Genomic DNA, 25,798 nt, shown 5'->3' on the forward strand with positions numbered 1-25,798 from the left:
TTGTGCTTTGTAGATGGTGGACAGGCTTTGGAGAGTAAGAAAGTGAGTTATTTGCTGCGATCTTCTGAGCTCATTGAAATATACAAGATTCTTCAAGGGTTGACAGGGTACATGCTAAGATGATGTTTTACCTCTTGGGAGAGTCTAGGACCAGCAGGTGAAGTCTCAGAATTGAGGGGTGCAAATTAAAGACTGAGGAGAGGAGGAATTTTTCTCAAAGGGTTGAGAGTCTTTAGAAATTCGAGCCACAGACACATGTGGGGGCAGTGTTCTTGTGTATATTTCACAATAGGCTGAAATAGGTAGAATTCTTGATAGAGGAGGAATCAAGGGGTATGGAAAAAGGGCAGGAAAGTAGATGTGAGATGTGAAGGATCAGCCATAATCTATCTAAAATCTGAGCAGACTCCAGGGGCTGTAACTACAAGGGCAGATCATATGGCAAGTCCAGTTCAGTTTCTGGTCCATAGTAACCCAAGGATGTTGATGGTGTGGGATTCAGCGATTGTACTGCCTTAGAATGTCAAGGGAAGATGGTTTGATGCTCTCTTGTTAGAGAAGATCATTGCTTGGCACATGTCACCTGCCACTTGCCCAGCTGGGTATTGTCAGAATCAGCAGATGTGGAAGAAATTAGAAATAATACTTGTTTAGGTAAGTACAGAGGCTGGTAAGTTGGATGAGTTAGTGCTTGAAGGAAAGAAAGAAAAGAAGAAAATGGTAGGTCTGTGACAGGGTGACAGGCAGGTGGTTTTAAGTAGCAAAGGATCACAGTACAAATAAGGGTAATGAGACAGGAAAAGAAGCAAAAGATAGGTCTAGAGCAGGGAAAATGACAAAAACAGAATAATTTCTAATAGGTGCTTTCTTTCAAAAAAAGGAAGCATCTGACGTAATTAAAATCTGTTGAGTCCAGGAAGCTGTAAAGTACCTAACAGGTGTTTTTCTTTAAGCTTCTGGTTCCAAGATTCGTGAAAATCTCTTTACACCTGCTTTACATCCTTCGTGAAGTATCCAATGTGATTTTCTAGCTGGAACCTAAATAACTGTTTGGAAAGGTTACATAACACAGACATAGGAGCAGGAGTTGGCCATTCGACCCCTTATGTCTGCTGCACCATTTTAGATCATGATTGTTGTCTACTTCAATGCTATTTTCTGTGCTATTCCCATGACCTCTTTGTTTCAGTAATTTGCTGCTGTTTAAAACATGAACATTCCTGTTTGTTTCCTTTTAAACGGCATTCCAACTTGCCCTCTCTCAGTTCAATGTTAATCGTACACACACCAGTCTTTCTTTTACCCCTCTTGAAATTGTATCAGTTCGTATTGCTTCAACTCATATCTTACCAGAATAAAACCTTTGAACATATGAAAGGGGGACAGATGTAGACCATTTGGTTCGTCAAGTCTGCTTTGCAGTTCAACCAGATCCTGGCTGATCTGTTTGCAGGTTGAATTCCACATTCCCATCTCTCCCCCAATAACCTTTGATTCTCTTGCCTCCCAAGAATATATCTCTGCCTTAAAAATACTAAATGGTTCTGTAGTCACCTTGTGAGGCAGATTTCCAAAGTTGATTTATCCTCAGAAAAAAAAAATCTCCTCTTGGTACTGAAAGGATGACCCCTAGTTCTCTAGTTCTGGGCTTACCTGCAAGAGGAAACATCTATTCCATGCCTGTTTTGTCAAGATCATTCAGGATTGTATAAACTTCAATTAAGTCACCCCTCGCTCTTTCAAACCCCATGTGGAAACAAGCTCTGTCTGTCCGACCTATTCTCACAAGACCATTTGATCGTTCCAGATATCAGTTTAGTAAACCTTCTCTGAAATGTCGAAGTGTGGGGTGCTGGAAATGTATAATCGGTTAGGCAACATCTAACAAGCAGGAGAATTGACTCTCCGCTTGTTAGATGCTGCACCACCGGCTATGCTTTTCCAGCACCACACTCTTCAACTCTGATCTCCAGCATCTGCAGTCCTCACTTTCTCCCTTCTCTGAATTGTTTCTAATGCTTTTAGTCCTTCGTTTAATATTTGAGATGTGGTCTCACCAATGCCTGGTATGATTGAACTATACCATCTTTTATTTCATGTTCAGTTTTTTTCATAATAACTTTCTCAATCACTTGCTGTAGCTGCATGTTAATTTTTTTGGATTGGAACATCTGGAGTCTTCACTTCTGAATTCTGCAGTCATTCTCCATTTATGTATTTTTTTTCTTCACACCTAAGGGAACAATTCACATTTTTCATCATTGTACTCTATCAGCCATGAAACCTATCTATACCCATCTGCAGTCTCCTTATATTATCTTCACAGCACACTGTCTATCTTGTCTGTGAAGTTAGCTATTATGTCTTTGCTTCCCTGATTGAAGTTATTGATATAAATTGTAAAAAAGCTGAGACCCATGCAGAGCTCCACTCATATTCTGGCAATCAGACAAAGACCATTTATGTCTACTGTATTTTTTTGCTAGCCAGCAAATCTTTCCATTCATGTTATGCCCTGTAGCATGATTTTGTTATTTTTTACAGTAACCTTTTGAAATGGCATTTTATCAATTGATTTCTAGAACTTCTTGTACCATGAGAATGCTCTCTTTTCATCCATAACACATTAGTCTTTCAAAGTCTTGAACTGGTTAAACATGATTTACTTTAACAAAGTATTCTGACTCTTGCTGATTACCTCATTTTCTAAGTGCACAGCTTTAATCTCTTTAATTTTCAATTCTGATAATCTCATGACAGGCATCAAGTTAACTGGCCTATAGTTTCCTTTTTTCTGCCTCCTCCTCTCTTGAATAGAGGGTTTATATTTACTCTTTTTGAGTTGAGTGGAACCTTTTCCTGAATCAAGGGAAATTAGCACAACCAAATCTACTAGATCATTCAGCACCTCTTTTCAGATCCTCATCGTCTATCTGGATCCCTCCATGCTTCAAACTCTTGTTTGTTAAATTTCATTCATTGTGAATCTTCCTGTATCTGTTTCTATCCTTTTAATTTTTATAAATTTCCAAGGTCACTGTAGTATAACTTTATAATTTTACACTGGAAAGTTAAAACCAAGTGATTAATGTACATCAGAGAGAACGGTAGTCCAATTAACCACTATGTACTTTTCACCTAGAGCTATTTTTTGAGTCAGTTTTATATACATGCTGCTGCAGTCTTTTCTTCACATGGCATTTGACTTTACAAATCAGTCTATTGAGTGGGACTTTCTCAAACCCTTTTTGAAAGCTGTACTACATATTACCATACTCTCATATAACTTTTCTGTAACTTCAAATAACTCAAACCATGTAGCTGAAGGCAATTTTTCTTTCACTTGCTGATGATTGTCAAGTGACAATAAATTTTTGTCTTGAGATTATTGCTTCTAAAAGTTTTTCCAGCATAATCTTTAGGCTGATGTATTGTGTTTATTCTTCTCCTTTATTTTTGAACAGGACTAACATTTGTAATCCTCTAATTTCATAATTCTCATATCTAAACGAGATTGGAAAACTGTTGTCAGAACTTCTATCTCTGCCCTTTACTCAGGCCAATGACTTTTCGTTTTTGAGTGTCAATCTTTTAAAGTTTTGCTCTTTATTTATTTCATCTTCTCAGTGTCTTTACCTTGATTTTGACGTTGGCAATATTTTCTTCTCCAGTGAAGATGAATGCAAAGTCTCTATTTGTTATCTCAACCGTGTGCTTTTCTTCACTATAAAATCCTTTTGTTAATCCCTAATTATTCCCACCCTAACTTTGTCTCTGCCTACTATTTATATTTTAAAAATATACTTTTGGGTTCCATTTTATGTTAGAATCAAAGAGTCCCTACAGTGTAGAAAGAGGCCATTTGGCCCACTGCGTTTGCACTGACCCTCCAAAGAACATCTCACAGACTCACTTTATCCCCGTAATCCTGCATTTCCATGGTTAATCCACCTAGCCTACACATATCTGAACACCTAGGGCAATTTAGCACGGACAATCCACCTACCTGCGCATGTTTGAACTGTGGGAGGAAACCCATGCAAACACAGGGACAATGTGCAGACTCAACTAATGCCGGAATTGAATCCGGATTCCAGGTGCTGTGAGGCAGCAGTGCTAACCACTGAGCCACCGTGTTGCCAAAAATATAAATCTCATATATACTGTTTTTTTTTCCCCTCCTTTTTATTTCTGGTTCTCTGTTGCATTTTCTGTGTTCAGCTTGGTACTATATTGCATTACAAGTCTGCAGTATGTCAGAAGCTTTCTTTTTCTGTTTAATTTCAATCCATATAATCTCAGTCATTGAGAGCTCTAACATAAATGTGTTTCCTTGCCTTTTCTGTGGTGAACCAATCCTTTTTTGAAGAAATTGTATTACTTGTTTCATGTTTTATTTGTCACGCTTTGATTCCAATTCACCTGCCAGTCTTGAACCCTTTTTCACTCTAAAATTAGCTGTCCTTGATTTGAGTATTTTAAAATTTTAATTCTTTCTTGACCTTTTCAAAATCTGCTTGAAACCTTATGATATGCACTGTTTTCAAGGCGCTTCCATCTAAAGTATCCTCTGCTTGGCTCCTAGAATCAGCAACTGTTAAGTTGCTAAAATCTTAAACTGAATAGGACAAAAAGGAGAGCTTTATCATTTGAGAGAAAATCAAAAGTAAACAATGTAAATAAGTTACTTACATTACACAGAGATGCACAGCATGCAACCAGGCCCTTCAATCCAATTTGTCCATGCCGACCACATACCCTAACCTAATTTAATCCCACTTGCCAGCACTTGGCCCATACCGTCTAAACCCTTCATATTCATGTACCCATCCACATGCCTTTTAAATGCTGTAATTGTAGCCTCCTCCACCACTTACTCTGGCAGCTTATTCCGTACACGCACCACCCTTTGTGTGAAAAGTTGCCCCTTAAGTCCCTTTTAAATTCCACACCACCCCCCTCACCCTATACCTATGTCTTCTAGATCTGGACTTACCCTCCCCAAAGAAAAGACCTTGTCTAATTACCCTGTTCATTCCTCTTGTGATTTTATAAACCTCTATAAGGTCATTGCTCAGCCTCTGACTCTCCAGGGAAAACAGCCCTCGTGAAGAAAATAAAACTACATTTATTTGGATGTTAAAATATGTTTCTTGTGCTTTTGAGAACAAAATCATTTTCCACACTTCCATGTTCCTCTGCTCAGTGTATAAAATCAAATCTGTCAACATAGAATTATTTTTGATTGAAGTGGAGTTCAAAAATTGAATCAAAATATTTTTATAATAAATTATTAGAAATTAATCCTAACATCAATATAGGAATTATGCATCATGAGATTATAATTGTTCTGAAAGTAATCAGATGCCTTTGTAGAATTGTTCTGACATTGTGAAACCTCACTTATATGGAACTTGTGGATTGCTGTATATTTCGCTGATATATTGGGCGGCACAGTGGTTAGCACTGCTGCCTCACAGCGCCGGAGATCCGGGTTCAATTCCCGCCTCAGGCGACTGACTGTGTGGAGTTTGCACGTTCTCCCCGTGTCTGCGTGGGTTTCCTCCGGGTGCTCCGGTTTCCTCCCACACTCCAAAGATGTGCAGGTCAGGTGAATTGGCCATGCTAAATTGCCTGTAGTGTTAGGTAAGGGGTAGATGTAGATGTAGGGGTATGGGTGGGTTACGCTTCGGCGGGGCGGTGTGGACTTGTTGGGCCGAAGGGCCTGTTTCCACACTGTAAGTAATCTAATCTAATCCTTGTGACAAATTTATGTGAAGTATGAAAAATAATTATTCATTTGTGCAAGCTAAATCAGATGATCATTAGGGCTGAAAACTGATTCAATGAGCAATTTTTGTGTTAAGGGTCTGAAGTTTTTGACTTGTTGGGTACTTTGAGAAGAGGCAAAATGGTCTGGAGATAGTTATGATATACTGAGGGCGATTGCCTTGATTTTACTGGCAAACGCTAATCTTTCTTACAATTGAAATCCACCTAGTATTAGTGAATGAGGAAGGTAGGCTACTAAAGCTACTTTTGAACTGTTGACTTAATTTGTGTCCCTAATTAATTAATAAGTGATTTTTTTTTTCTTTCTTGTTCCTAGGGTCTTGGGGCTCATGAACAGGGGTCTACGGAAAACATTAAAGTTCAAATAAAGAACAACACAGTGGGCCTGGGAGCAACAAAAGATCATGAGGTAATTTTTATAGCAATATTTAAGTTATCCGTAGAATCCCAATATTCTGGAAGCAGGCCATTCGTTCCAAGAGTCTACACTGACCCTCTGAACAGCCTCCTGTCCAGACCCAATCCCTACCCTCTCCCTATGACCCTGCATTTCCCATGGCTAACACTTAACCTACACATCCCTGAACACTATGGGCAATTTTAGCATGGCAATCCACCTAACCTGTACATCTTTGGATTGTGGATGGAAACCAGAGCACCCAGAGGAAACCCACGCAGGTACTGGGAGAACGTGAAAGCTCCATACAGACAGTCTCCCATGGGTGGAATTGAATTTGGGTCCCTGCCACTAAGGCAGCAGTGCTAACCAAGTTGTTGCCAAGATTCCAATATGCTACACAACTTTGAATTCATAAGTGTCTTGAATGTATTCAAGTAATTCATGTTTTTGATCTTGCATGAGCTTGTTTATTGCCCAAGATTGAAAAGTAGCTGATGCTATTGGTAGTGGTTACCAATGCAAATCAATTGCAGGTTCTGTATTGAGTTGTAGAGGTCAGACATTTGCAAGTGCCTTTACTTGCTTACTTTAAACTTAAACATTTCTGGTATATAATTTCAATAAACATTTTCAGTTTTTTGATAATAATTACTTTCAGTGTTTGCTTTGGACTATGACCGATCTAATTTCTCCCTGCCAACTGTGTATGGACAGATCACTCAGGAAACAAGTCAGAAACCTCCAACTTCTAATAATATAGATACATAAATTCATTTCTTAAACTAGTGTAGTGCCCCTAAGTATCCTCATTAGAGTCACCAGGGTGTGTGGTCTTTTGTTCTTTTAGTTTTCTTAGTTTCTCCCAAAAATAAAGTTTCGTTTAGGTATAAAGGGTTTTTTGATGATTTTTGGAAAAATAAGAAAATGAAGGCTTATAGTTCCAAATACTTCTGGAACCAGAAGCCTTTATGGAACTTTAAAATGTTCTTTTGAAGTTCCTCTGCTGTGTTAAAACAAAGTATTCCTGCGTTACAGAATAGATTGTCAAGTTCAAATTTTGATTCGTGAATGATTGTCTGTTTTCATTTAAAAAGTAAAACTTGTGAAGTACTCTGTGCCTTTAAGAAGGAATTCAGTGAAGACAAATGTATATTCAAAAGTGCAATAATTCAGCAAGTAAATTGTGCTGGAAAGACTTCTTTATGCAAATAAAACTTAAATAATATAGTCTTGGGATTAAAAATAACATAGCGTGTAAGCTGAACCAATAAATACCAATAATTTAAAACAAAAATTGTTGGAACACAACCAATGTCTGAAAGATGAAGAGAAGTCTGGAAATACTCGGCAGGTCTTGCAGCATCTGTAGTGAGAGAAACAGTCATAGAGTCATACTGCGTGGAATCAGACCCTTAGATCTACTTAATCCTTGTCGACTATGTTCCCAAACTAAACTAGTCCCACTTGCCTGTGTTTAGCCCATATATCTCCAAATCTTTTCATGTACTTATTCAAATGTCTTTTAAATGTTGTAATTATACCTGAATCCACTGGCAGTTCATTCCATACACTAATCTCCCTATGTAAAAACAACAACAAAAAAAATGCCCATCATGTCCTTTTTAAAACTTTCCCCTCTCATCTTAAAAATACACCCCCTTGTTTTGAACTTGCCTACCTAGGGGAAAGACCTATTCACCTTAGGACTTTATAAATCTCTATAAAGTCACCCCTCAACTTCCTACACTCCACCAAAAAATGGTCCCAGCCTCTCCAGTTTATTTTTGTAACTCAAACCCTCCATTCCCAGCAACATCCTAGTATATCTTTCCTGAACCATCTCCAATTTAGTAACAACCTTGCTATAGCAAGGTGGCCAGAATTGCACACAGTACTCCAGAAATAGTCTCGCCAACATCCTGTACAACTTCGCCATGACATCCCAACCCTCTGCTTAAAGGTCAAGTTTACAGGATTTACTATGTCAATGGGCATCTCACCCATCTGTTGACGAACTGGTGACAGCCTTGCATTATTCTGTTGGGACCTTGGCCTTTATCAATAACTCATCAAGCATGTAACTAGCAGGTGTTAGGCCTTTCTTGAGATTGAGAACCTTGGGGTGGATTCCCATCCACCAAGAGCTGCTGGTCGAGTCAGGTCTGACCATGTCGGCTGTGCTGCTGGGAACATCACTGGATCGTATCATGTAGGTAAGTGAGGCAGAGAAGCATTTGCAGGGAGATGTTCATTGGTGAGGGAGATGCACAGGGTCTGAAGGTGAGTACAAGAATGGATTTCAGTGGCCCACATTCTTCACAGTGCTGCTGTTTTTTATGGCAGGAAGAAAAAGCATGTTATCAAGGTGGTGAGGTGCAGAGAGACCTAGGTATCCTCATAAGGCTAATGTGCAGATGCAGCAAGTAATTGGGAAAGCCAATGGAATGTTTTAATTGAGTGTGGAATTGAATACAAAATTGGGTAGCTAATGTTTCATTATCATGCAAGACACTGAGAACAGTGAAGTACAGTATAAGGAATTGGTCGCTCGCTCTTAAGAATTTTAAGATTTTTGGAAGCAGTTTAGAAAAGGTTTGCCAGACTAATAGCTGGAATTAGCGGGTTGTTGGAGAAAAAGTTGGTCAAGCTAGACTTGTATTCTCTGGAGTTTGGAACAATAAGAAGTGAATTTGATTATGATACGTAAGAACCTGATAAGTCTTGACAGAATAGTTGTGGAAAGGCTGTTTCCTATTTGGGAGAATCTAGAAATAATGGTTACAGTTTAACAATAAGCAATCATCCATTTAAAACAAATGAGGCAGCTTCTCTCCAACACCCCCTCCCCACCGAGTGTAATGAGTTTTTGAAATTCTCTTCTTGAAAAGATGCTGATGCAGGTTCTGAATATTTTTAAGGCAGAGGTAAATAGATTCTTGATAATCAAGGGGATGAATGGTCATCGGTGGGTGGGGATATGGATTTGTAGTTAAAATCAGATCAGCCATAGTCTTTTTAAATGACAGCAGGCACAAGTGATCAGATGGCCTCCTCGTATTCCATGTTTGAATGTTTTTTTTGATTAGGCCTGCAGTGTCTGATAACAAAGAATTATCCTTGCTTTCCAGTAGTTGGCTTGCTAGGTAGTCTTCAAAAGGCATGGGAAGACTCTCAGTTAACCCCTTGAGAGTTTTTTTTAATCAACCTATTCAGTGATGATATTATGCACCACTGGAATGGTGTATAAGAGATGCAACATGCGCACACATGAAACTTTGCTTCCCTTGGGCTCAGCAAGAGTTAAAGGGTCTAACTGACATCGAGCAGTTAAGTTTCTTGAACATGCTGTCCCCTGTTTTTAAAAGAACCATTTCCAGTGCTTTGTTTTTATTCAGATTTCAATACCTTTGATATTTTGCAATTATCTGAAAGAAAAATAGTGGTTCTGGTTTCATTCTTTAATCTAGATTTTGGTGAAATATTTCACCAGAGATATTGCTCTTTCTCCTTTCAGATGCTGATTAAATTGTTTTGTACTCTTGTGTGTTTTGTTTTCAAGTCTTGAGTTTTGACTATGAATATTTTCTGATAAAAGCAATGAAGTTTCAGTGGAGATCTATTTTGTTTTTGATAGGACAACTGGATTGCGCACCAGGATGAGTTTAATCAGCTTTTGTCTGAGCTCAACGCCTGCCACAAACAGAATGGTCAGTATTTAATTTAGTCCATTTTGATGATACAGTAAAAGTCACTGAGTAATAACTCAGCTAGAATGAAGCCCAGTGGTCACCATTTCCTCCCTCCTAAGTGAGTGATATGATTGAGGCAAAATTTTGTATATTCGCTGGTTATACACGAAATAGATATTTCTTATGTTGCTTTTGAACAGAATTACTGATTAGACCTTTTTCTGGAATGGAAAGTTGGTTTATCTTATAAAAGTCAATATGTTTATTATTCTTAAATGTGTCCAAATTCTCAGATTTGCATATTGATCTTTCTGTTGCCTTTGCAAACCATGCACTACACCTCAGTACACTGCTCCCAATATCCTAGCCTCTTGAACAATCCTCCCAAACAATGCAGCTTCCACTTCTCAGTATTGGTGTACACATTTTCTAGTTCGTCTACTATCTGCATTAAATCTTATACGTTTACTTCCCATTTCCTTCTGCATTTCAACTTCTTTTGTTCTTTGGTGAAAGAGAGCCACTGTTCTTAACCAGATCTGGCAATGTGCAGCTGTAGTTCCTCACCATGCAGCTCAGTCTTCAGGATTTTTGGAATCAGTTGTACGGAACAGCTGAACAAAATTACTTGTACTAGTTCAAGTAGAATCTAAAACTAGTTTCTGAGGGCAACTTGGAGAACTTGCCAGTAATGCCCACGTCTTGTGCGTAAATGTAAAATGGAGATCAAATGTATATTATAGTTCACCTGAACATTTGAAAGTGGTGAGGGCCAATGATATGGTTGGTTTCCTGTTGGAAATAATAAAATTTGAGCTTAATGATATTAGTAATCAACATTGTAATAGAAACTTAATTTGTCTTATTCTCAATCTTGAATTGGTGCCTCTGCATTGGTATTGTATGTTTTGTGGTGTAAAAGTATTTCCTGCCATGGAATATATCACTTCTAATTTCAGTGCTCCTTTGTTTGGTCAGATCCTACGCTTGATAGGTGTAGCATACGTCTGGAATTACATTTGTTTTACTGATATCGAAGTAGTAACAGTTTTGAGTTACAAAGTGTTTGTTTAGATTTGTATTCTGCATATGAAAAAATACTACTAACTTTTCAAGGTGAGTATTGGTGTATTGGTTCCTTATATTTGTCCAAACCCTCTGATCACAAAATGACAAGCAATACTAGATTTCCCCATATCTTTCACTATACCACAGCTTATAGAGGAAAGCAGCTATAAACGTGCTTTTGCTGTAGGTGAAGAATATGAACCACTTCTGGTTAATTGCCCTTTATTCAGTTTCTAGGCCACAATGGCTCAAATTTCACAGTCAGCAGCACAGCAACTGCACTCACTGTTGCCCTTAAGAAAGCTACCCCCAACATTTTGGTGATCTTTGTGGTATAGATCTTGATGTTAGTTAGAATTTGCTGCTAAACCAAGAAGCTTAAAATATCCAACAATATATTATCAATTGGCATGTGATTATGTTGGTTTCTGTGGGAATATTTTAATCAGGAAGTAAAATAGACTGAACTTTTCAATTGTTTAATTAAAAACTTACAGGAAGAAAAGATAAATGATTGGAACAAGACATAATTTGTAATATCATAAACTTCAAAAATTATTTTTCATCATAGTGGAGCAATTTAACATTTCATGCCATGAAATTTGTGGCTGAGGCTCAGCAACTATGATGATAATATGTTCTTAAAAATCCGATTACTTCTGATTCACAAAGGTTTACCTTTTCCAAGAATGTTCAAAGCAGTCTAATAAAAGACTTGGGAGCTTCAACTGTGCATACTATGTTGAAACACAATCTTGAGGTTTGACACAAGAGGGCACTGTTGTGTAACTTCTATTGGTTTTCATGATTAAACTGGCACATTTTATAGAATCTGGATTAGTGGTGCTGGAAAAGCACAGCAGTTCAGGCAGCATCCGAGGAGCAGGAAAATCGACGTTTCGGGCAAAAGCCCTTCATCAGGAATATTCCTGGTGAAGGGCTTTTGCCTGAAACGTCAATTTTCTGCTCTTCGGATGCTGCCTGAACTGCTGTGCTTTTCCAGCACCACTCTAATCCAGAATCTAGTTTCCAGCATCTGCAGCCATTGTTTTTACATTTTATAGAATGTTTGTTTGAGAAAGCAGAGACCAGGAACTAGATTTTCACTACCAAGGTGAGTATATCCAGCCAAGGTTAGGTAGGAGAGTTGAGCACAGCATAGTTGGTGGCTTTGAGCCTGCTTACCACTGAAGAAGAGCACAGGTGTCCACAGGGGAGTACCATAAGACCATAAGACATAGGAGTGGAAGTAAGGCCATTCGGCCCATCGAGTCCACTCCGCCATTCAATCATGGCTGATGCGCATTTCAGCTCCACTTGCCAGCGTTCTCCCCGTAGCCCTTAGTACAGCAGTGGGCTAGTCAGAAGACTCACTTCTTTATTTCAAAGGCTGTAAGGCTCTCTAGTCCTCACCCATAATGACTCACCACTACTCCCCACCTGCTCCACAACCACTCTTATCCTGTATGAAAACAGTGCTAACTCATGCTCTTTCTTCCCCCTCATGCCAACTCTGTATTGACTCAACCAGTATCCACATGGCATAATCCCTGGAAACAGAGAGATAAGAAAAGAAACTGACAATGTGACATAGCCTGCATCATAAACAATTGATAGTTTCGAGTCCGGGGGAGGAGAGAGAAAAACTTCCATTTGCAAATCTATTCAAAGCTCTTTAATTTAATGTGGTTAATATCATAAAACAGGCAAGCTTTGCTGCATCAAAGACAGCTAATCCTTTAATGAATCTTTAAAATGTAAATCAACCTGTAAATTAAGAACTGCGCACAGTTATGACATTTGAAACACAGCCAAGCATTCATAATGATAAAACAGTCCTTGGGGGGAAATGCCAGTAAAGAGCACCTTTTTGAAGCTGTAAGATCAGATGATACTTTCTTTCTTAACTTGTGCCATATAGCCTTCAAACAAAGCTGTTAAGCAGAGAGTTTTTATTAACTGTGACTTTTATTTTACAAGTTAAAAGGGCATTTAAAACTATTTTAGGTCATGGTTGTTACAAAGACCATGTTTTCAAGGGAGTTTGTCTTTCCCATAAATTTATGGTTCCTACAGTGGGAGTTACAACTGAAGAATTGCATTGGACTCGGTATTATCTCTGACATGCTGTCCGCAGATACAACCACTCCTGAGAGTATTTCTTGCACTTAGCGTTTAATTTCAGATTTCCAGATTCTACGGAACTTTTTTTTGAGCTTTTTGTGTTGTTGGCGTTGCAACCATCAAGGCGTGTGGAGACTAATCTATTGCATTCCTGATGAAGTCTTGTATGGAGTGGACAAGTTTTGGGAATTTGGGTGGCAAGAGTTCTCAGTCTCTGAGCTACTTTTATAGTACTGTGTTTATAGATGAAATGTAACAGGGGATTCAACAATGTGGATTGTCATGAGATTGATGATAGAATCGCACAAGAAATCCTGTGAGGCCTATCTTGATGTCCGGAGCAACTTTCTGCATCCTTGACATTTCTGCCAGGCAATGAAGCATGCTTCTCACTAGGCAGTGGCGTATTGCCTATTAAGGTGGGATTATTACTCACTAAGGACATTATTAATGACACATATTGCTTCATTTATATGCAGCTTTCTCACTTAGCAAATAAGCCAAATGAATTGGATGCCAAAAGTTGTTAATGTAGAAGACAGATAACATTATCTTTTTGGGTAGGCCGTGAACCTTCTCATGCTAAGGTATCTGATCTTCCCCTTCTGTGTGCTGTCTGTAGCTTTTTGACCAGTGTCACTGCATGTTTTTAACAACGAGCCATATGAGAAGAGCCATCAGTGACTCTGTCCAGATTTTGTTCTTTCCTTAACTACTACCTGTTGTCACTTCCCAAGGAACTCATTATAAAACTACATGTAAAACTACTGTATGCCTGAAGACCAATGGACATGCACCAGCAAATATTGGATACACCAGGCAGCCTGTCCATCAGCTGGAATGCAGTGGCTTAGGGCCATTGAAAGAGTCCATTGCCAGTTTGTGTTGCTGCTTCATGCAGAGAATGAAGCTCATTCAGTGTGGACCAAGCAATCAGTTCCATGAACAAAACAGTAATGCACGTCATGATAAATTCTCCAGCGGGTGTTTTCACGGTCACCAGGGAAGTACAGTTGGCTGCTTTCGGTAGAGAACGATTATTTAAAGGTACATGCTCCTGAAAATCTACAGGAATGCTTAATCATTGAGAAGGATGGAATGCTACAGGTGCCAGACAAGCAGTGCACGTGCTCCCATAGTATTATACACTTTATTCCTGAATAAAGTAAGTGTGCTGCCATCAAATTTCGAGACAATCTGCTCTCTGATGGAAAGGAGAAGGAACAATTTCAAAGATCCCCATTTTGCAGTTTTGCCTGCAGCTTGCTGCCAATTTTTTCATGGATTAAAGTGCAAATAAACTGCGAATTCTGTCATGCTGCTGAATAAAAATTCAAACTGAGTGTAGAAAGATTGATAGCTTGTTTGTAGCAGTTCATTTATTGGTGCTTTCTAACTATAGCAAAAGATTGGCTGGCCAAAGGCAAAAAAGTATTTGTGCAATGTGATTTTATAATCCCTATGCACGAACAGACGTCATTTGTCAACAGATATAACTACCCATGGCATAAGCCAGATCCTGGATTAGGTAGCAATGGGAGGTTAGATCTACTTTGACTATGTTCTAAATTAATCTTGTTCCTTTCCAACTAATTATGCTGGCAGTCCTTTGTATCCACACATTAATCACTAGGAGCTGAAACAGTGTGAGGAAATGTACCATAGCATTAAAAGAATCTCAGCCTTTAAATAGTTCTGAAATAACTTTTAAATAAACAAGAAGACAGGAAAATGTTTGGTTTGTCAGTATTCTCATTATTTCTGTTTTGGTATTTAGAAGTTCCTTTTTTTTTAAATAGACTCTTCCAACACTTGATATGATTCTTCACATTTTGGCATTTCTGGATATCTTCACTGTCTGGAGCAGATGCTTCTTAAATAAGGCATTGTATTATATATTCTTTATGTCCTGTCTTCATTATTTGGCAACGTAAAGGCTAGGAATCCATTTCTTATTCGGGTTTCATTCCTGCCATCTGTATTGCATCCAAAGTTAGATTATGGATGTAGTGGGAAATTCACTGGTGCTCTTTGAGAGGCATCTTACATTGCCATGAAATATTTTGTTTTTCATGCTGACCAATATGCAAGAAGGGAGGATAATATGTTATGACATTTTAAGAGGAAGTGGAACATGGTGGAAATGGAACTGTGTCTTATAGATTTTATGTTGCAACCAGTTTTAAAGAGCACCATTTCTTGTGCAGACTTCAAAGGAGTGTTGCTGATGGATTCAAGAAAGAGACTGACAGCATCTTCATTTTTTTTCACATTTAACATCTTGCACCATATGGTATCTGAAGTGAACAGAAAATACAAGAAACTGGGTAACAAGTAGGCCAAATGGTATTTCTTGAACCTGGCTCTATGTTCAATTTGTTCATGATTATTACAATTCTACCATTCCACCCAACCCTTTTATCCCATCACTTTGTTAGACTCATTGACTGAGCGTCCACAAAATTGTGAGAGAGAATTATGAAGAAATCTTAATCCTTTGAGAGAAGACATTTCTCCTATTCTCAGTCCTAAATATCTGACCCTTTACGCAGTGACCAATGTCACATTAATTTAGTTTTCACTTAACAGAACCTCTGAGGCCCATATGTGGCAGTAACTTCAGGAACCAGAAATCAGTGCTGCAAATGACGGAGGCACACCAATTGTACATCTAAGAGGGAATGTTGCTTGAGACTACGTTCCCTAGTTCTAGCCTTTCCATGTGTAAAGAAGTTTCTTTTTCAAAATGATCACTTCTCAATCTTTGAAAATTAACCCATGCAAAATAGGAATCAGGAATGTTTCAGCCTCTCTAAATAATGTGTCAGGTCAATGATGTGAGCCAGAAGTGGCAAGGCTTAAAGATGTGAGTTTTTAAGCAAGACAGGGAAAGATGGGAGAGGAGGATAGGACACCGGGAAGGTCTGTGATAGAGTGGAAAATACCTGTGATCAAAGGAGAGAAGGGAAGATAGTGAAAGGCAAAGAGAGATGGTATTGGGCACCAAGAGAATCAATAGATGTGCAAAAGTGTAAACAGGAAGAAAATCAACTGTAGTCAAGATACTGGGGCGGGTTTATGCAATTGTTGAGCTCTGTGTTTAATTCTGCAAGGTTGTAAAGTGCCAAGTCATTAGTTGAAATGATCCTGCAGCTTGCTTTATTCGAATAGTGTGGGAGGTCAAGGACACTAAGTCAAGAGTGGTAATGGGCGGAACATTAAAATGACAGGTGACTAGAAATTCAGCAGCAAAGGTTTTTTAGATTAGATTAGATTACTTACAGTGTGGAAACAGGCCCTTCGGCCCAACAAGTCCACACCGCCCCGCCGAAGCGTAACCCACCCATACCCCTACATCTACATCTACCCCTTACCTAACACTACGGGCAATTTAGCGTGGCCAATTCACCTGACCTGCACATCTTTTGGACTGTGGGAGGAAACCGGAGCACCCGGAGGAAACCCACGCAGACACAGGGAGAATGTGCAAACTCCACACAGTCAGTCGCCTGAGGCGGGAATTGAACCCGGGTCTCTGGCGCTGTGAGGCAGCAGTGCTAACCACTGTGCCACCGTGCCGCCCACAACTGCAGGTGATCTGCAAAATAATTATCTAGTCTGCATTTGGACTCCCCACTGTAGAGAGACTGCATTGTGAGGAGTGAATGCAGTTTTTAAAAGAAATTCAAGAAAGTTGCAGTTTCACATGGAAGGAGTGTCCATTTGAGTGGAAGAGAGTCTGCATTCTTCCAGCACCAAAGAAAATTTTGGGGAATGTCAGGTTTCATTGCTTCAGATTTTGATTATTGTTGAATATTCAACAATTTAAGTAATATTACTTTTTCTTCTGTCTTAATTCCATTTTTTCCCCATCTATTTATTTTTGATTTCTAATTTTATAATTGAATGAAATGTTTCAACTTGGTTTTTATTGTTTGGTTTGTACATTGCCTCAATGCGGATTCTTCACTGTGAGGAAACAATGTTCTTAGTCTTGTTTTACAGATACCATAACCCCTTTTTTTTTAATCGTTTTGGTCTCCCAATGACTTATTTTGTTGCTCAAAAGCATGTGAAAAATTTATTTGCAACTGCCAGATTAGTGAACAGCAGAAACATAATTTTTGCCGTTGATTGCAAAATGTCGTCTTTTTTTTTTGGAGCAGTCCTCTGTAGGAAGTTTAACAATATCTGTTGAGTTACTTCAGTGTAGATTGGCATTTTAATCAACTCTGTTGAGATTTACAACTGTTGTTTAACTTACTTGTTACTGTTCCAAAGTCATTCGTTGACTAATTTTGAATAACTTTGCATTTTACATATGCAGTGTGTTCAGGTATACGTTTTATCTAATTCTGTATTTGGAAATATTCCAGAAACCAAATTTAAACAGATTTTATTTTTACTAAATCAGTGTTCCTGCAGTCATCTTCTGAGCAAGCATTTATGGTATGGGTTAATTTTAGACTCTTTTCAACAGTATTGATGTCAAATATGTGAGTTACTTTTGTGTTTGTAACCTTTTGAAAGACTTACATCATCAGATTCGTTACTATTTGTATCTTCCAATTGACATTGAAAGGCACCCCTCCTTATTTCATTTTAAAAATCATTTGAATTAAGTTTAGAATGTTAATTTATAATTGACTACAAAAGAGTGAGTACAGCAAAAAGAATATTTTTGCAAACAAAGGGTTAAATATGATCTATAATGTGTTTAGAACCAAACAGATAACCGACATCAAAATCCAGTATCATTTTTCATGAATTTGAAATGGCTCATTGTATCTTGCTTGGAAATCTTGCTCTTACTAATCCTGAATGGTGATATGTATGTGTTAATCTAGTTTACAACTTATTAGCAAGTATGTCCATTATAACAGCACTTCTACACTGATGATCAAAATGCAGTGGGAGTGAAATAGTATGTTTAGTTCCCTAAGCACTGATTACAAGTAAATAAAAGTTTATTTTCACAAAATAATTACTGACTGAGAGATCAGTGTACTGTTGCAAAACTATTTTTGAACTTTCTACTGGTTAGAACTAAGGTAGACAAGCAGGAGGCAGAATTAGGAGGTGGAGAAGTTAACTTTTTTTTGTTTAACCCTTCTTAAGAACTTATGGTGGGTGTAAGGGGAACTGCAGATAAAAGGGGAGGGTTTTGGTGGGGGGGAGGGGAAGAGGGTGGCGGGAGGGGAGGTAGGAATAGGTGAATATAAGTATGACCTGGTTGACTGATGGGAGGAATGAATCTGGTTGGTAGCTGGAAGGAAGGGTCAGTTAGAGGAATGGAAGGGAGGGAGAGGGGCTGGAAAGGGAGTCAGGAAATGGGAATGGAAGTTATGGTTGAAATTGATCATCAACACTTAATGTTATCCTATTTCATTGCAACCTGTAAGGCTGGGTAATTGGTTAAATGCTCACAAATTATAATTCTGAGTGCCCCCTATAGTATTGCCTCAGTTAGTACTATCATAGCATCAGTTAACTCTACAGTAGATAATTTTAATCCTTTTTAAATATTATGGACTCTTGTTTTTAACAGGCTCATCAGTGGCTGAGGATAAAACTGCATTTAGTCTTGAAGAGAAATCTAAATCTTCCAAGAAACGAGTTCACTACCAGAAATTTACCAAAGGTGAGGTCTAGCAAAAAATACTGGAGGTCCTGGAAATGTATTTGAAAATGTTGACTAATCCCAAGCAGGGCCAGCTGCATCTGTGGAGGGAAACAGTGTTAATGTTTCAACAATGACTTAAGTGATTTAGGACTCCATGAGAAACAAAATTTTGTACAATATAATTAAAATAGATATTTAATTTGTCCAGATGCTGACATTTGAGTTTCCAATATTGATATCTTTGAAGTACCTGTGGTGTGATATTTCCTAATTAAGCAGCAGATTTGTAACTTTTATATATCTAGTATGATATGTGTCAGCGTAACTTATGGACAAGTTATGAATATTTGTAGTTGCTGTTTTATAGGAGCAGATCATGGTTATTATTTCCAAAATACTCAGGTAAACTGTTTACCTCAGGTGGTCATTGCACACCCCTTTAAGTCTAGTAATTATTGAAATGTTGCCATTCTGGACGTTTTGATTATTTAACAAGCGACTCGAGAGTGTCTTGTGGTTTAAAAGTTGAAAGAATGCTTTTGGATAAGACTTTGCAATTTCAAATGCTACTCATTAAAATACATATTGTTAGTTATCATTTAATATTCCATTTATGGGTAAAATGTATACGTAACCTAACTTGGGTGTTATTTAAAATTTTAGCTTGTGAAGCAGATGATTTATATTTGGTCTTGCAACAGATTTGAATTTGCAGGAAGTGTGAAACACTCTACTTCAAGACATTTTGTTGAAATAATTACTTTTCCTCAAAGCTCATGGTAGGAATGAGGAAGCTTCCTTCGCATGAAGGAAGCAGATGAATTTAAAGCGGTATCGCCCTTGCAGAATGGTTTAATTAAGAATTATTGTTTAATTAGAACAATAATTAATTATTGTACTGTTGGTCCTCTTTTGAGACCGAGGTTTTCATTTTCAATTTGACTTTGGTCTGTGATCCCGGTTTTGTCCTCATCTGTGATCGTGATGTCAGAATAGAGAACAAAATTAGCAAAATGACTCCTTCAGCCCAGATAATAAGTCATAGATTCATAGACCCCCCTGTGCAGATGAAGAGCCATATTTCCAGTTTCCCATAGGATCTTTCTCAACAGTAGATCAAACCTAGAAAAGATAACTTGAGGCTCAAGAGTATTGATTGTGCATTGTTAAACATAATTAGATTGTTGTATTATAGTTTGTGTCTGCTTCACAAAAGTAGATTAAGATGCAGAAAATGTTTTGACCTGATAGATCCTGTTGACAGTTGTTGTACATTTCCTCATTAAGATATGTAGGCATCTCGCAAATGAGCCTATTGTCCTGGTTATTTACTAATTCTGCTGGTATCAGTGCTGGTGTGAGTTAGCCTGTAAGATATTTTCAGATGCAGCAATGCTAATAGTCTGTCCTGCAATGTGTGAATATTGTGGCATTGGTGAATCATAGAATCCCTACATTGTGGAAACAGGCCATTCAGCCCATTGAGTCCACACTGACCCTCCAAAGAGCATCCCACTCAGACCCACTCCCCAGCCTTACCTCCCATGACCAATCCACTTAGCCTGTGCATCTTTGGACTATGGGAGGAAACTCCCACTCGATACTGGTGGAATGTGGAAATTCCACAGATGATTGCCCAAAAGTGGAATCGCAGCCAGGACCCTGGCTCTGTGAAGCAGCAGTGCTAACCATTGAGCCATTGCTTTCAATGGTTAGCACTGCTCAGATGTTTAATAATTGTTACATACAAACTCTACATTCATGAGGCACATGAGAGCCTGGACTAACATAAAGCTATTTGTTTACAACATTAGTTGTTTACAACTTAAGTGATCCTGAGGTAAAATGGAGTATTAGAACTTTATTCAATCAAATTTTCTTCAATGATGAAGAATAATCTTAAAGTCTTCTAATATCACACAACATTGTAAAATGCCAGTAAAAGGAAAGAATAGGTTGGGGCTGACAATGAAAATTGAAGTGGGCAATCAATTGGTTAAACATTGTCTGTTGGGGGATGGAACCTGTCTCCTAAGGCCCTCTGAAGTGGTCCAGTAACAACAGGGCTACAATGTTCCAAGGAGAATGTCCCACTGAGGGTGATGGTGACAATAAAGGATTGACAATAAGTGCAACATTGAGGTAGTGTTGCCCAAATCCTAAGCACACTTTTAAAATAAGTTATCACAGTAGACATTGCAGTGTGGAAGATTCCAACTTCTTGAGATTTTGTTTGCTAGATTTTAAATTGGAGAAGTTACTAAAATGCTGGGCGATCAGATATCTGAGCAAATTTGAGCAAATACTTTTCACATCTGGCATAGCTGAGTCAAAAAGTTTTGCGTATTGTGAGAAACTAAAGTTGGTCCTTGAATCTGAATAATGATGTCTAATTTATAAAAGATGTTGGCTTCTATCCCTTTTGCCCAAATCCTACCTGTTAGTTTCTCTTTTGCCTCTATTATTTTAGAACCAAATCATAAAAAATGAGCATGAGAAATCATTTGGTTTCATTTTGCAATTTTACATATATGGTCTTTTGAAACCAATATCCTCTCCTTAAACCTTGACTCTTATTGCATGTCATAATTGCTGCAAATAGCTCTGATTCAAAAATCTTTGTTTTGCAATGAACCACGCTGGTTCATTTAGTAGCTTCTCAAAAATCAGTGATAATTATAGATGATATCTTGGTTTTGTGAATGTCAAGCTTAGGATTTAGAAGTCTAATACAACTAAATGTTGATACAAGATTTTTCTGATTATTTACTGAGTAGGTGAATACATTTGTACCTCATAGTGATGAGAGCCATTTTCTTTTTACATCCAGCATATCTTTTGTTTTCTGTTACAGCATTGCAAAACTCCCTTGTGCTCAGGATGGCATGCTTCTGTATCAGTACTTTGAACAGCCCTTTGTGTCATCTAGAGCAGTAGCCCTTTTGATCATCCCTTCTCTCTACTCCATTAGCAAGATCAAAAGTTCCATATCATCCAGCAAGTATCAGGGGATATGCTGATTACAAATACAATGCCTTTTGGGAGTATTTGCAACCTGTTATATTTAAAGTTATATTGGAATAATGTGATGGTCTTGTCCAAATTTTAAAATAATTTTTTTTTGGTTAAGAATTTGACAGTTAAATGAGTTGATTGGAGTCTACTTAGTCCTAGACTTAAACTTTATATTTTACCAAAAATGTTCAGTTAAGTTAATGATGATTCACTGTCTCTGAAGTGACCTAATTAATTTAGGCCTTTTTAATCTGTTTCTGTATGGTTTCTACTTGGCATTGATATTTTATAAATACATGTATTGTTTAAATGTTTGGATTGAAGGAAAGGATCTCTCTTCTCGTAGTGCGATAGACCTTGCCTGCATTTTTGGAAAACGTGGCAAACAGGTCAAAAGATCCAGAGGTCAGGAAGAGCAAGCGATGGTAAGATGTATTGGTTTTTGACATTTAGTTGTTAATGTACTAATTTCCCTTCCTCCACTGCATTTTATTTAGAGACCAGATAATATTCTACAGATTGTTTTACTGGCTAAGTAAATATTCCTGTTTGTCCTGAAGTGCATGTTAAATTCAGTGTAGAAAAGTAATGATGAAGCAAGTTCTTGACAGGTGGTTTCCATTGGTTGGTGAAATGGGAGTGAGAGAGTACAAGTTTAAGATAATGAATTTTAGATGGAAGAAAGCTTTTATGGAGACTTTGCAGCAAACTGTGGCTGGAACAATACATAAATTTTATAGAGAAAGGTATTGTTGCTTGAGGATGTTTAAAGAGCATGGAGAGCAAGTGATTAAATTCATGAAGGGCAAAACCATCTGTGCAGAATTGATAGCCTGAATTGTTTGTTTCAGTGCTGTTCTGTCACACCCAGTAGATGTTGGGCCATTTTCCACTTTTTTTTAAAAGGAAATCTAGCTTTTATTTTATGGAAATAAGCTTGCTGCTTGTCTAAGACTTATTATTTATTTGTATTAAATACAAATGACTGCTTCTGTGTCTCAACAGAAACAAAAATAGAACCATCTGCAAACTTCTCAAAGCTGATTGGATAAATTGAAAAGTAGTGAATTAAAATTGGAATTGCTCCCTCCTGAGATGCACGTCTGAAGCAGTGTTCAGTCTGTCAGATTTTGCATGCTTGTTGCTCTCGTATTCAAATCGAATAAACCAATGCAAAGTACAATTCTATCAGTTCCTAACAAGCTAAACTTCTTGAAACCCATGTTTTGTTTTTCCACTTGGTCCAGACACCATTTCCTTCCTTTCTGAGTTAAGTTTCCTGATGTGGTCTTATCACTGGAGAAAATAACGTCCGATAGACAGGAGCTTAGAACAGACCACATTCAAGCTTTATAACTAAACAATATGTTCCTGAAGGAGAATTATGACTGGAGAGGTGGGGGGACGGAGGGGATCTCATGTCAATTTTAATTAGACTGAATCCTTAAAGTTCATAATTTTGCATTGTGATAATTTGTGACTCAATATTTATATAGTGCATATGTTTGCTCTGGGCTGTTCTGAGAATTTGAGAAATTCAACCAATCTGACTTAATGCTCAGCTGAAACATTTTAATATCTCTAGTCGATGTTAAAGCAGTGCTGACATTTTAAGGAAGAATTAGATCCAGCTGCATAATATATGAATGACAAAGTTTGATTGTTCTGGTTAAATATACAATGTTTATATAAAAGGTTAAACTTTACGCTCCTGAAGAAGGGCTCATGTCCGAAACGTCGATTCTCCTACTCCTTGGATGCTGCCTGACCTGCTGCGCTTTTCCAGCAACACATTTTCAGCTCTGATCTCCAGCATCTGCAGTCCTCACTTTCTCCTAAACTTTACACTCCCCTGCAGGTGGTTTTAAGGGCAGTGGTGGGGAGTATTTGCAAAATCCAACAAGTGTCTTTCCACCTGTCAGCCCCAGACCTGTCTGAAATTTTGAGTGGTGGAGTAAGCATCAGACAGCCTGCCTGGTCTTGGCCGATCTGCAGAAGCATAACCATTGTGGTATTTGATCCACGGCAGGAGGAGGCCATACTACACAAAAGGCCCAGCAGCTTTAGCTTCATTTTTGGGCAATTAACAGTCTAGGAACATTTTTCACAGGGTCCCTCAGCCTGGCAGAGGCCATGTTTCCCCCCTCCACTGACCACCTCAGACTTCATTGCCCCCTTTAACCCACCCTCCTGCACATCAGTCCCAGGTTCCCAACCCTCTTATCCACATTGCCTGCCAGCACAGTCTGGTGATAGCCTGGATTTACCACTGAGTTCCGGCTGCTCTTCATTGGGAGTAGCTGTCGTCCCAGCAGTTGTGACTGCTACCACTCGTCCATTAGTTGGATTATGGAGGTGCTGATCTTCAGATTGATTGGTAGTCCTCTAAGGCTGGACTTCCTCCTGAGATAAGGCTAAGTCTCATCTTACAATTAATGCTGCTCTGAGTTAGGTTGCTATGCAGCATGTTGTCGAGCTTGCCACTGAGCTTGCTTGGAGTGTGGGTAGGGGTGCAGGGGCCACAGCATCCTGTAAAATCCAGCCCATTATACTGTACTAAGGCTGGTAATGTATTCCATTATCTAGTGTGATTAGAATTTCAGTAGCCAAAGTTGATCATTATTGCAGCAAAGTACATTGATCCAGATTGAATCAAGTTCTCCGTGTGTATGTTGACTGTGGGATTTTCTTTCAATATGTAACACTAAGCTTTATTTTGTTCATTCCTATGATCAGTTGTAAACTTGTCATAGAATAGCTGCTTAGCTAACCAATCCGAACTGGGACAGGGAATCCTCTCAATATGTTACAACAGTGACCTAGTTTTAAGCAGCCAAAATATCCTTCATGTTACTTTATTGGACAATGGGTCTTTGATTCTTAAAATACAGTATAAAATTTCCTTTTTGTTATGGTACAGTAATTCTCACTTGAAGTACCTTCTTTTAACATTTTTTTGTTAAATAACTTTATTGTGAGCAAAATTAGGGCGCACGGTATTGGGGGCAAAGTAATAACTTGGATTGCAAGTTGCTTGGCTGACAGGAAACAGTAGTGATAAACTGCTCCATTTCAGAATGGCAGGCAGTGACCAGTGCGGTACCGCAGGGATCAGTGGTGGGACCGCAGCTTTTTACAATAAATATTAATGATATAGAAGATGCTATTAGTAATAACACTAGCAAATTTGCTGATGATACTAAGCTGGGTGGCAGGGTGAAATATGAAGAGGATGTTAGGAGATTACAGGGTGACCTGGACAGGTTAGGTGAGTGGTCAGTTGCATGGCAGATACAGTTTAATGTGGATAAATGTATGGTTATCTACTTTGGTGGTAAGAACAGGAAGGCAGATTACTACCTAAATGGAATCAATTTAGGTAAAGGGGCAGTACAAAGAGATCGGGATGTTCTTGTTCACCCGTCAATGAAGGTAAGCATGCAGGTACAGCAGGTAGTGAAGAAAGCTAATAGCATGCTGGCCTTCATAACAAGAGGGATTGAGTATAGAAGCAAAGAGGTTCTTCTGCAGCTGTACAGGACCTTGGTGAGACCACACCTGGAGTATTGTGTGCAGTTCTGGTCTCGAAATTTGAGGAAAGACATTCTGGCTATTGAGGGAGTGCAGCATAGGTTCACGAGATCAATTCCTGGAATGGTGGGACTACCTTACACTGAAAGACTGGAGCGACTGGGCTTGTATACCCTTAAGTTTAGAAGACTGAGGAGATCTGATTGAGACATATAAGATTATGAAAGGATTAGACACTCTGGAGGCAGGAAACATGTTTCGGCTGATGGGTGAGTGCCGAACCAGAGGACACAGCTTAAAAATACGGGGTAGACCATTTAGGACAGAGATGAGGAGAAACTTCTTCACCCAGAGAGTGGTGGCTGTGTGGAATGCTCTTCTCTAGAGGGCAGTGGAGGCCTAGTCTCTGGATTCATTTAAGAAAGAGTTGGATAGAGCTCTCAAGGATAGTGGAATTAAGGGTTATGGAGATAAGGCAGGAACAGGATACTGATTAAGGATGATCAGCCATGATCATATGAATGGTGGTACAGGCTCGAAGGGCAGAATGACCTA

The 25,798-nt window shown here is 38.5% G+C and overlaps 1 protein-coding gene across 1 annotated transcript in view; it reads left to right on the forward strand.

Moving 5' to 3' along the window:
• The window catches only part of pinx1 (PIN2 (TERF1) interacting telomerase inhibitor 1), a 90,722-nt gene that overhangs the window by 8,331 nt on the left and 56,593 nt on the right, over positions 1-25,798 (forward strand). The window contains exons 3-6 of the mRNA XM_072557493.1: positions 6,110-6,202; positions 9,828-9,900; positions 18,623-18,715; positions 22,037-22,137. Of these exons, the coding sequence (XP_072413594.1) occupies positions 6,110-6,202; positions 9,828-9,900; positions 18,623-18,715; positions 22,037-22,137 (360 nt within the window). The remainder of the gene's footprint in view (positions 1-6,109; positions 6,203-9,827; positions 9,901-18,622; positions 18,716-22,036; positions 22,138-25,798) is intronic.

The sequence above is a fragment of the Chiloscyllium punctatum genome, chromosome 3 (assembly GCF_047496795.1).
Source record: "Chiloscyllium punctatum isolate Juve2018m chromosome 3, sChiPun1.3, whole genome shotgun sequence".
Classification (NCBI taxonomy): Eukaryota; Metazoa; Chordata; class Chondrichthyes; order Orectolobiformes; family Hemiscylliidae; genus Chiloscyllium; species Chiloscyllium punctatum.